The sequence below is a fragment of the Acanthopagrus latus genome, chromosome 23 (genome assembly GCF_904848185.1).
Source record: "Acanthopagrus latus isolate v.2019 chromosome 23, fAcaLat1.1, whole genome shotgun sequence".
Classification (NCBI taxonomy): domain Eukaryota; kingdom Metazoa; phylum Chordata; class Actinopteri; order Spariformes; family Sparidae; genus Acanthopagrus; species Acanthopagrus latus.
This window is the reverse complement of record NC_051061.1, coordinates 22,725,752-22,738,692: the sequence shown is the minus strand read 5'-3', so window position 1 is coordinate 22,738,692 and position 12,941 is coordinate 22,725,752. Positions and strand designations below refer to the sequence as shown.

Here is a 12,941-nt window from a genome sequence, read left to right as displayed (position 1 = left end):
CTATAATGATGAGGTTTGATATCGTTTTAAATCCACATTACAGACTGTAATCAGCGCAGACACACAGATTGTGGCTGTGACAGGCAGACATGTCGGCAGGCTGCAGGTCTGTCGGGCCGGGCTGTCCTGTCTGCACGCCTCGTTATCACCAGGGTGAGTGACCCTGCCATCTGTAGGCCACTTGTTTGTAAACACTGAGGGACTGTCTGTGCGGAAGTGGTGTGTGTGTGTGAGAGTGTGTGCGTGTGTGTGTGACCAGCCAAGGCCTCCATCACAGATGATAACACCTCTGACAAGGTGGGAACTAATGAACAGGCGTTAACAGGTTTTCATTGAACGCATCACGGAGGAAGGTTAGTTATCATCAGCAAACAAACAACAAGCAGGAGTCTGGCTGGAATCAGCATTGAAATAGAATAAAAGAAGATAAATTAAGTTTATGGTGCAAACACAAATTTTAACTGAAGGCTGTTTTAATTTATTGTACTTTACAACAGGCATTTTCACAATTTTCTCACATTTTATCAACCAATCAACATTATTTTTGCCTCCCTAAACACCACGTTGCACTGACCCATGTTGGGCTGAAACTGATAATCATCACCCATTAATCTGCTGATGATTTTCTCGATTAGGTCTTTTTATGTAAGAAAAATGTCTACTAAGACGACGTCCTTAAATATTTTGTCCCCAACCCAGAAGATATTCAGTTTACTGTCATATGGGAGGAAAATATTCACATTTAAGAACCTGGATTCTTCCTTTGTCTTTAAAACATAACTCAAAGTGATTAATAAATTATTAAAATAGTTGTAAAATTCATCATCGCAGCTCTTGACCTAAACATGTTTCAATCAATGATCCTCGCTGTTCATTTCCTTATTTCAGCAGAAACATAAAAAATGAACATTTGAAGGTTTCACACAAAACTAAAACTGTATGTATGTCTGACTATTTACAATATATTTACTAAATCTGAAACACTAACATTATATTTAATACTGGAATGTTGCAGCCCAGCCACCAGAATAGTGGTGATATATGTCTCTGCAAACCACAGGTATTAAATTTAAATTTGTATATGTCATTTCTACAATGGATGTCACATCAGGTTCACATCACCTGCCAAGTAAGACACCACGATGCTCGAGATGGTGTTTCAACATGTGTGGATATTTCTTTTTTTATACCAGATGTTGGGACAAAACCAGGTATTTTAAGCCAAAACATGATCATTTTTGTGCCCAAACCTAACAAATAACACATATAACATTGAAAATGTAACTTTAAATTGAACTTAAAGAAACATAAAACTTCAGATGTATCCATAGTTCGCAGAAATGTTCATTACCAGCATTTTTGTCAGATGATTGGGTGGCAGGTTATCTTTTTCCTCTCCCAGATTTTATTTGGTCATTTTTCCTCATCTGTCAATATTGATGGTGATTTTATCCTCATAACACGTACAGTGTGTTGATTCTTATTCTTAATGCAATGCCTTGATATCCAATGAATGCATTATTTCACTGTGATTACAGCGTGCAGCACCATACTGTGGTATTCTTGTAGCATCTCTTGTGATGTGAGCTTGCAGTTTATTCTCCTCATATAAAACAGGAAGACTTTTATGTGGAAATGTGTCTGAATAGCCTTTAAAACCAACAAGCAGCTGACCTGTTAAATAAAATCATCTTTCTCCCGGTAAATTAAGAAACTGTCGTCCAAAGTTTCTGACACAAAACAGAATAATTTGCTTTCATGTGTTCATATTTCCTCATTGCTGATACAGAAACGGTTGAACTGCCCCTGAAGAGTCCGTCACATTAACCTCGAACTCTGCCGGCCACTGGAGGGAGACATGCACCATCACAATCCTGCAAGGATGACATCATGAACTCACCAGCCATTTTAAGCTTTTAAGGGGCTGAAGTGGTGTTCACACAGGGAGCGCAGTGATGGACATCATCAGCTTCATCGCCTGGCTAAAGGCCAAAGCACGCCACCATTTATCTGTTTATTAATAAGAGAGCAGATAACGTTCATACGCATCAGATTGATCGCACTTTTTAAATAAACAATTGCAGGTAATAATTCATGTCACCATTACTCTGATGTAGCTGTTTAAAAACCCACATCTGAAATATTAAAAACCTCTGGAGCGAGGATGTTTGAGCGACCCACCTGTGTGTTTTGTTCTGGCCCGTTCTGTGTACTGTAAAGCGCTCGTGTGTCGACTGGTGACAGTCAGTCCAGTTTCACTAGCGTCCAGGAAGAGCAGTGACCGCTGTGGCTCGGCTAATGGGAAGTCAAAGCTCTCTCCAACCACATGATTGGGATTCACAGCCTTGCAGTGTGTAATATGCTGCATCATGCTGCGTTATTTGAGCTGAGCTACAACCGGCCAGGGTTGTACATCTGGAGCTGAGCTGCTCCGCGTATCTCATGGGAAAATCCTATAATGCGTTGACGAGAACAGTTGTGATTAAGGTTGTAATGACATATACAGTGAGGACAACTTGGGGATTTGAGCACAACAGGGCGGCATCCTGCGGAGGGGAGGAGGGGCCGAGCAGCAGGGTTTCCATCTCTTTGTAGAGAGAGAGAGAGAGAGAGAGAGCCATTACGCCTCTCCTCCATTTCCTCTCTCAGGGGCAGGAACCAAATGGACACATTAATAACACTCCCCATGTCTGAGGGAGCTAATGGTGCCTTGAGTGCTGATTAAGGCTGGGAAGAGTTGGAGGAGGAGTATTAGTTTCATCCTGCTCGCTGGCTGTTGTGGTGAACAAAGTGAAGCGCACATCGCTGCGGTGTTGTTTGTATCCGAGGGGGGGAAACTGCTAATTGGCAAAAAAAAAAAAAAAGTTTCGGCACATTACAGGTGCCGGAGCGTCAGCGAGACTTCATGAAGAAACTTGTTTCCCGTCTCTACATACCTCAGTAGTTTTGTTAGAGTGATGTTTATTCCTTCCGCACTGGGTGGATCTGACTAAAATAACCCCGAGCACAAACCGACGGTGCCTGTTTGGTTAGTTCTTACAAAGGAGCAGCTTCACAAAGAACATTTAACCCACGCAGTATTTGTTTGAAGATTTTACGCCTTCAATCAAGACTATCTGACCACTGAATGCACACGTCACTGAAGAATTCATTGTCTTAACGTCATGTTTGTTGCCTGTTTCTTCAGCACAGTCACCAGGAAGTAAAAGAAGAAATCTAAATGTGTCAAATTTGTCACAAGCGACGTTGTCGTATTGACGCTTGTGTCGACAAAACCTAGCGTGTTTATATCTACAACAGCTGTAGACCTCGGGACGTTTCCAGCCGTGTTTTTGTCGACACGATTGTGATATTTTTGATGAGAAATCGGGCCGAACCAGCTGTGTTCATGATGACAAAACCGGGTGTTCTTACGGAGAACTTAGCACATCTCCAGCCGAGTTTTGGGCGACAAAAAACAGATATTTTAACCATGATATTACCTTTTTTTATTCACGAGACCTCCCGTGGTATTTCAACTTAAAACTTGATGTTTTCCGAACCCTAACTAAGTTTTATTTGTGCCTAAGCCCAACCAGAGCATAATAATCACAGCGCTGAACCTAAAGAAACACAACATAAACAATCAGAAGACACGAACATTGTAAAAGTTGTAAAGGAGATTTTGAATCTCAACCTAAAGCCGAAATAAATCAAATCAGCAACAGCAGGTGATTTTTAAAGCATGTTTAGTGACTATTTTCAAAGCTTTTCCTTCTTACATGACATGTGCAGAGACATAATGTAATAAATATCAACTCACAATGTGCATATGTGTTAATAATGAGATAAATAAGTTCAGACGGTGTCGGCCTGGTGCAGCGTGTAAAAGTGCTGAGAAAAAAAACATTTTCCACTTCAACAAAGTCCAGGAGTCAGTGCTGTCTGTACACAACATGACAAGTTGTTTTCCCTGGAGTCAAAGGATGGAACAGTTTTTTTTATCTCCTGGGATTAGTCAAATGTGTTCCTGCTCGTGCCTGGATTTGGATTTATCACATTTCCTTCACAGAGGCAAAACCTCAGGGGGGTTCAGAGAGCCACAGGTCTCACACAAAATTCATGATTTTTGATGAAGCTTCTGTCTGACCTGCCTGTTTCCCCTCCACAGCGCCATCAAACCGCTGATCTGAGTTCAGTCCGGCTTCATTTGAAGTCACAGGATGTCGCGTTTGGTGAGGCTGAGCTCCTCGTCAGACACTCTGAGGTTCCCCAAGTACCAGAATATCCAGAAGACGAGGCTGAGGAAGATCAGCAGAGGCCCGGACAGCACGAAGAAGTCCCAGAAGCTCAAAGGTGCGAAGATCCCGAGGAAGAAGAGGATGAGGCCGACGACGTCGATAATCACGGCCAGCGCGAGGAAGAAGGCGGTGGCCTTCCCCTCCTTCATGGCCGAGCCGGGTGAGTCGGACGACGTCTGGAGGTCTGACAGGAGCGAGTCTCTCGGGTAAAGTGCTCCCCTGTCATGTGGATCAGTCTTTTTCACTCACAAGCACGCCTCACATTTCTTTCATAGCTCATGACTTAGTGGCAAGACTGGTATCCAACCACAGTGACGGGCTGAGCTGCAATTAGCCGTCACACGGTCCATCTTCATTCCTGTGCAGGACCGACTTGTTTTGCACCTCTCATGACATTAATGCGACACATCAGCCCCATTGTCTGTAAGCAGTGTGGCAGATTTATGCACATATATTTCACAATCATCCGCCATCGAGAGCGGCGTCGACACAGCGATAAGCCTGCCGTAATTAATTGGGACCCCCCCCCGAGATCTTTGTGTTCGGCTAATGAAACTGAAGTGCGTTGCATCTTTTTAGCAGCTTTATCAGCCCGTCAGAGTTTCCTCTTTGACTTCTCCCCACCAGTGTTTCAGAGATTTATTTTTTTTGTTTTACCCCTGGAAATATATTTACCCTTTTGTATATTTAGCTTGGGAGCAGCTCTGCAGGGTGGATACGCTGCATTCAAACGCTCCCTAAATATTTAACAATCCACGGTTCATGCGCCGCGACAATAACGACAGCTACTGTGAAGCGACTGTCACAAAGAGGAAATGCACGTAATGGAAACTTCCCTCTGAGGTCCTTGTTTGACCTGTTAATCTGCCACTATTTGTCTCTGCTCCGCCGCTTTTTGACTTACTGTCCTGCCCTCCCGGAGCAGGTGTACACAGCAGAGATGGATTTTATTTACTGTATCATTCGCTGGGAGTTTGATTAAAGTGCATTTAAGCTGTCAGTCAAGGCTCGCCCTGCAGAGCTGTGACATTTGCATAAGGCGTCATCCCGGCGGAGATACAGTCCCCCACATCACATGATCCGCTTGTTTAACCAACACTACGCCGTGGAGAGAGAAACCAGTCGGACCAGTGTTGGAGTTACGTTGCCAGCAAATCAAAGAGGAGCATGACTTGACAGTTTTACTGTCTAGCAGCAGCTAAAACGAGTATAAAACATGTTGAATGTTTGAGCTGCTGCACAGAACGAATACAGCTGGAAACAGGAACATTTCCTCTGCAAACTGGAGGTCCAGAGGTTCATCTGGACTTCCTGAACTGGGCCACGGCTACAACTGAGGACACAGAAGTCATATTTTATAGCTGCAAAGATGTTAAGTTTGACCAGATATTGTGCATTTATCACTAAGGTTGTAGTTTAAAGTGATAGGAGGTGTTTCTGATATTTTGTCCACCCTATTAACAGAGGGTTATTACAATCATCACCTTTCAACGTCCGCAGAAATAAAAGCTTCGTAAAAAACCGGTAGAATTCACGTCAGAGCGGCTGTTCTGGATCGTGTTACTCTGTATGCGTCTACCTGAAATAAGTGAAGTGACCGCTGAGAGTTAATCAATACACTCCTGCAACAACAACTACAGCAAAAGAAGAAACAAATAAAAGAGATCGACCGGCTGTTGGTCCCTACTGATCGATTCAAACGTTCGTCTCATTCTCCGCGTGAGTATTTAGAAGACGTGAATTAACTCGATTAAGCAGAATTTTATTGATATCTTTCTAAAAACAAACAAATCTAACCTGAAATAATCTCACCTGAATAATTAAAGTGTTGACTGCAGTGGTGAATAGAATATAAAGTTAATTGCAGCCACTTGCTGAACATGGTTAGTGAACCGGTTCTGCTGAAGGTTCTGTGGTGCTGTGAGGAGAACCAGCCCGAGCTGAACAAACAGGACACGCCCACTTCCATTCAAAACTTCTGTTACCAATTTATTTAAGCTGGAAATGCTCCAAATGGATCAGATTTAAGTGCAGAATCTGGATCAGAACCAGTTGAACGTGGCGTGGGAAAGTCCCGTCTGACATTTGGGAAATAAAGTGCACATAAAAATACAAGAAGACAGACGAGCAGATGAAATTAAAAATACAGAAATATGACGTCATTTGGTAGAAATTTAAGGAATTTCCTCGACTGGCTGAACGTCTTCATCTTGTCCTCGATTGCTACAAAAACACGTCTCTCAGATCATCTATATCATTCGCCATTATTTCATTAAGTGATTCATCTGCCAAGTATTCACACAATTAAATATGCATTAAATTGTCCAACAGCTCGTCACAGTTTTCCTTCGATCCTGATGTGACGTCTTCAGATCGCTTCATTCATCCGACCAACAGTCCAAAACAAAAGCAGCAAATTTAAGAAGCTGGAACCAGACGACGTTTGACAAAACAGCTGACGTCTCTCCTGTAGCCCGGCTGCACACGTTTCCTGTCGGCTGAGCTGCGACTCGACTCTCAGCGGGTCACAGTGAACTGAAATTGATTAACTGAGAGTGCAGAGAGTGAACTCGCGCTCGTTATGAACTATGAATAGAACCAGAACCACAACGTCCCTCTGAAATCACAGACCTGTGAGGTAACGTAACAGAAATGTTGAGACCTTTGACCCCGCGGCTATAAATGTCATTCTCTTTTAAAGGAGCGGTGCGTCACTTTTAAGACGACATTATAAAATCTCCACTGCCTGATCAAATTAACCAAACAAACTGTCGTTGTTGTCATGTCTGTGGCGGACTCTGCCACCTTTCCAGCCTCACACAGAGTTCTGTGGACCTTATTCTTATGGGAAAATAAATATAAGACGTATCTAAAGATGCACAGACATCCAGTGGAGATGCTTCTACGTCTAAGTCACATCCCACAGGGTTCAATATGAAGTTTTAACAGTGTAATTTCAGACATTTTTTCAGCTTGCGTCACAGATAAGTTAGGTTTTTCTGACGGCCGTGCAGCAGAAGCTACAGGAAGGATTTGATTGGTCTAAACGAGGCGTGTTCTTTAGCAGGAGAGCGACTTATCTGCCGGATTACGTAACGTTACTCGATGAAGGCTCGACGTCCAGAACACGGTCAGAAACATTCATCCTGGCTCTCCGTCCTGCACGTCTTCTCAACGCCAGACATACAGATTCACCTCTGATGCCTCTCTAAAACTACATAATGCACCTTTAAAAGAGGACTAAAGTGTCAGTGTGTAAATCATCCCTCACACAGCAGTCCAGTCTCTCCAGCGGCGGTCAGTCACACGTTAAAAACACCTTTCAGACGCTCAGATTTCTAGTTTTCCTTCTCCCTCCGCTGTCTTCTCCTCTGAGTCCAGACAGTCGTCGTACCCTTCGTTGTGATAGGCCGTGGACTTGTCCCACGTCACCCGGCTGGCTTTACGCGCAGGTGGGCTCACCTGGCCGTGGCACTCCTCGTCCTGGACGCACTTCTCGCGGTCCTCTCCCCGCTTCAGCGTCTGGCTCAGCCTCTCGGAGAGCTTCCTGGCCAGCTGCACGATGCTGCTCGTCTTCCTCAGGCCGTCGTCCTCCGACACCGGGACGTTGCCCACGTACCACATGAGCCAGCAGCCCAGGCTGAAGAAGACGATGAGCGCGCCGGTGTAGATCAAGAAGTCTCCGTAGAAGCGGCCGTCCAGGCGCAGGTTGGCGAAGATCCCGACGAAGAGGAGGATCAAACCGACCACATCCAGCGCGACGGCGAGGAGGAATAAAGGCACGCAGCCTCCGATACACCTGAGCCGCTGCATGCTGGGAACATCACCGGGCTGCTGCAGGCAGGATAACGGGAGGAGGCCTGGTGTGTGTCTGTGCGTTACCTGCGCACCTGAGGCACCTGGAGAGCAACGCCCCACCTCACAGCGGAGACAAACAGGGTGTTTCCTCCCTGCGCACACACACACCTGAACACACACACACACACACACACACACACACACACACACACACACACACACACACACACACACTGTAAGCCTGCAGCAGGTAGTTAAATAATCTTTACGTCGCGATGCAAATGAAAGCAGAGCTGCAGAACGTTTTAACATCTGATTTGACTTTAAAATGAGATATTGATGTCCACACAGGTGAGCCGGCCTCTCGGCTGTGACGCAGGTCGTCTGTGTTTTCATTATAAACCAGGTTGTGTTTATCACTGGAGCCATCAGGTGTTTAAGTTGAACCACTTCATCTCAGATTGTTCCCCACTTTACTCATGCAGATGTAATGACACATGATTGTCCTGTAAGCTGGAAGTCTTCAGTCTCTTGTTTAGGTTTTTTTTTTCTTTTTTTTTTTTTTGCATACGCTTCTATAAGTGGATTCACCATCATGACCTTTCTGAACAGGGAAGGTCACGCGGCACATTTCTTCCTCAGGGCCGATACTGGTTACTGTAAATCGAGGAGACTGGTACCCAAATCCATTTTCTGCTACTTTATTCTTCCTCTCCATGACATTTGTTTGATAAATCTAGTCACTAGTCACCTCATAGTTTCAGTTTCAACAGTCTACTGCTATTAAAAACAATACATATAAAGATTAAAGTGCATTTTTATTAAGAAATAAAATCAAATCAACACGTATGAAGCAACAGAGGCAACATCTACGTCTAAATGGAGGAATGATATGGATCTTTTTTCAGCTGATGCGATAACAGATAATTACTTGACTCTTGTTGGCTGATACCGATAAAATAACCAGTTCTTTGGACGTTGAAACGAGTAGGAACCGGCTCGGAAGCCAGAACCTGAGCCGCCTCGGTCAAATAAAAGATATTGTGTGCCATCCAAACTGGAGGGATTCTGCACAGCTAGTTTGTGACGGGACTGATGAAGCTACATCGAATGTTACAGCGACCAAAACAAAGACAAGAAGAAACGACGAGGCGGATCTCATCCTCAGATTCACCTGCACAATGACGAGAAATGAAGAGAAACCCACATGAAGAGCAGGAAAAGTGTAACAACCGCCGGGTTAAGACGCTGATGTGGAGGATTCACACATCTAACAATTAGTATTTTGTTTGTAAAAGACACCAAAACAAACGAAATGTGAAGACATTTCCACTGACGTCACTGATTCCGATTATGTAGCTGATGATAATTCAGCTGAAGCTAATAAAAGCTATAAGAATCTGAGATTACAAGCAGTCATGTGACCCATTCAGTATTGATGACAGCAGCTTTAAATACAATCCCTGCTGCAGGTCAGAGTCTTATTTTAAGTGCACGTGTACATTAAAGACTCTGGTTCTGAAGGGGTTAACCAGAAATTTCCAGCCACATAATATTTAAATCCTATGAAAATGTGCTTTCGCAGCTCGCAGCAGTCAAATTGTTTTCCCCCTTTTACATACATTTGAGGATGAATGCACTCAGATTCAAAGTGACTCGGTTCCACATTAAGGACTTCAGTGGACGCAGGAGACAAAGTAAAGCGGGAACCGACAATTACAAGCTCTCACATCCTTTAATTATTCATGAATTGGCATATACTGTACCACACAGCATTAGGAAGTCCCCCTCGTCCACTCTCCCCCTCATAAATATTCACGAGGACAGTTTGCTTTCGAGTAACCTCGCTAAATCGTGTGTGAATAATTGCATTTCATTGTTGTCCGTCGTGCTCTCACCTTCCTCGCCGGCAGCCGCGGGAGGTTATTGATGCGAAAATGTTGTCATGCACGCCTGAGACTGAGATAAGTGCTTAGTGTCGACGATCCTGGTAAATCAAGAGAATAAACATTAACGTCACCACGTGCAGGTCTTTTAAGTAACTATCTTCCACAGAGGCTCCCCATGCTGCGCAGGATCGTTTCAGTCCAAGTCAAGTTCCTCAGTGTTGAACAGGAAGTGTCGTGCTTCGTCACAGGTTGAACATCGGTTGCCTGTAGTAGCTGGGCACCTTCTTCCTCTTCGCCCTCTTCCTGTTCTCCTTGGTGATGGGGATCAGGACCACGCCCACCACGAACACCATCAGCCCGATGGACAGCAGGCCCGGTCCCAGGATGTTGGTGACCCTCTTGCAGTGGCCGGCGAAGTACAGGCCGCTGATGATGATGCCGCACGCCAGGAAGCTGCCCCCGGTGGACATGAGGTGGATGGGGAACCAGTAGACCTCGCTCCTCTTTTCAGGGACCTCGGTGGTCCAGACGGACTCGCTGCGGGACAGGCTGAACACGGTGCTCTCCGTGCGGCTGGGCGGCGTCAGCTGGTCCTTGGACTCGGAGAGGGTGCACTCCCCCAGGGGGATGTTCTCTGGGCTGCCCGGCATGGCCTCCTGGGTGACTCTGTGGGAGGAGGAATCAGTCTGTGAGGGGGGGGAGGCGTGACTTTTTTTTTTTTATCCATAACATGATATACAACGTGTGATATACATCACAAAACATGCAGATGACTGTGATCGGGAAGCCGCTGTCGAGCACTTCACAGGCACAGTTCATTATCCGCCCGCCTCCCGCCTCCCGCCACGCTGATGGAAAGTCAGATGAGGAAAACATTTCTGGAGCTTCATTACAAAACAGCCTGGCAGCGCTACACATCCCAACACTGAAACATAAAATGGCAGCTCGTGCGACTTAATTCAGTTCTCTAGAAGCCGAGAGATCCCAAATTGATTTAAAAAATCATAATTTTCACCCACGTGCGTGTTAACGCTTCTAGCTGAGCAGCTACAGTGACTTCAATCCTCAATTTTCGATCTCACTCTTGGATCACCGGACGAGCTGCACGGAGACATTTAATGTTTGTTTTTTTTATCTTTAAAACATTATATCACCTGACTCTCCTGCAGCATGGGGGGTGAAGATATAATGAGTGAACCTTTCATTTTTTTGGGTGAACTGTTCCTTTAATCATCAGCATTTCAAATATAGAATTCGTAAATCATTAAATCGTTGAGTTTTCCCACATCAGCATGATGGAAAAACACTTTTTTCTCTCTCATAACGACAGACGGTGTAAAGTAGCTAAATACATTTACTCAGATACTGTTTTTAATTTGAATAATTCCATTTTGTGAGTCAGTCCGGAGGGAATAATTGTCCCCCTCTTTACTACATTTATTTGATGAATTGAGTCATTAGTGACTCTGTGGCTTCAAATAATCAATACCTGACATTATTGACAGATAACATATGACCTTATTATTATAAAATAAGCTACGCAGCAGTATGGAAAGCCCTGACATGACAGTCATGCATGCATTAATCAATCAATTTATATATAATATTATTAGTTATGTGTATTATTCTTCATTCTTTAGACTTTCTTTTTCTTTTGAGCACTTAGAAATATATTGAAAGTTTTACAAAGCCAGTAATAATGATAGAGTCATCAAAACACTGTTTAAAGCCAGAAAGGTGGCAGGGTCCGCCACATATAAACGAAGTAAAACAGAATAAACTGTGTTTGTTTATTCAGCCACGAAGACAAAAATAGTTTGTTTGTTTAGTTTGTTTAAGCTGAAAAAAAAAAAGGAAAAATAACCTACTAAAGATTTTTAAACGTCTTCCTCAAAACTACAGATTGCACCTTTAATGGTTCTTTTACTGAAGTGACTGATCTGAGGACGTCTTCCTCTCCAGCTCCAGACATTTACATTTGCTGTTTCCTCCGCAAACATAAACACGTAGAACAAACAACCTACCTTCCGATCATGATCAAGCGTCTCTGTATTCTGTATTTCTGAAGAATCAACAACAAGTTTAAATCTCTTAACCGCCAGCGAACGTCCAGAAATCTGAAGGAGAAGCCGAGGGGGAGATTTCCGCCCACTGTCCGACCAGAGAAACCAGTGGAAAAAGCGCAGTGCTACAGATTCCCCACTGAACAACCATCCAGCCCACCCTCGTGTGCTATCTCCACCTCCTCGAGACAAATCTGTGACCACCATCTCCTTACCATCATCTACCATCGCAGCCTCTCAGTCCTGATGTGGCGTCCAGCGCGAGGAGCTCGCCTTCCGGTCCCCAGAGGACATCCATAGATCCCCCTCCCAAAAAAAAGCACTCAGGCCGAAACCGCCACCAGTCTGTGAAACGATGTGAGAGAAAGTTTTAGTTTCAAAACGCCTGAAATGTTCCAGGACTTCCGGACAATAAGAGGACAAAAAAAAACAAAAAAACAACAACCCTCAATTGTATCTGGAAGTCTTTCCACACAAAGAGAAGCAGGGCAGCAACTAGGAAATGTCTCTCTGTGTTGTGGTCGGATTGATGGAGCGAGCAATCACCCATACAGAGATTTTCCAATACAGCCTGATATGTCGGTACGGTATTGATCCCAAAGTACCCTGGAGCAATTATCTAGCAAGTTGTAGTTTTATCTGCTGAACATGAGATCAATGTAGCATAATTAACCCCCCAGAAAAATGGAGGAAATCAAACAGACGCTTGGATTGAGTTTGGGATTTATACTTCCTGCCAGGAGGGGAACGAATGAGGAGACTGTTTTCTGCGATCTGACACTCTGACGGCCCGAGATATCACGTTTGTGTTTGTGTGTCCTCCTCTGGAGAAGACACAGTGTCAGTATGCGACCATTGATCTGAACCTGAGCCTCTCTCTTTAACACAGTTACACTCTGCAGAGAGCTGGA

At 44.3% G+C, this 12,941-nt stretch overlaps 1 protein-coding gene and 1 long non-coding RNA gene across 2 annotated transcripts in view; one reads left to right on the top strand and one right to left on the bottom strand.

The window, feature by feature from the left end:
* The first annotated feature begins 20 nt into the window (after positions 1-20).
* On the top strand, positions 21-2,176 carry LOC119013724. Its single transcript, XR_005072810.1, has 2 exons — positions 21-153; positions 1,790-2,176. It is a non-coding gene; the product is annotated as an uncharacterized LOC119013724 (long non-coding RNA).
* Positions 2,177-8,733: 6,557 nt separating this feature from the next.
* Positions 8,734-12,941, bottom strand: part of LOC119013722 (phosphoinositide-interacting protein-like) — a 28,709-nt gene continuing 24,501 nt past the window's right edge. Inside the window, exons 3-4 of the mRNA XM_037088535.1 lie at positions 12,246-12,375; positions 8,734-10,633 (exon numbers count right to left, since the gene is read on the bottom strand). Of these exons, the coding sequence (XP_036944430.1) occupies positions 10,210-10,617 (408 nt within the window). The 5' untranslated portion in view covers positions 10,618-10,633; positions 12,246-12,375 and the 3' untranslated portion in view covers positions 8,734-10,209. The remainder of the gene's footprint in view (positions 10,634-12,245; positions 12,376-12,941) is intronic.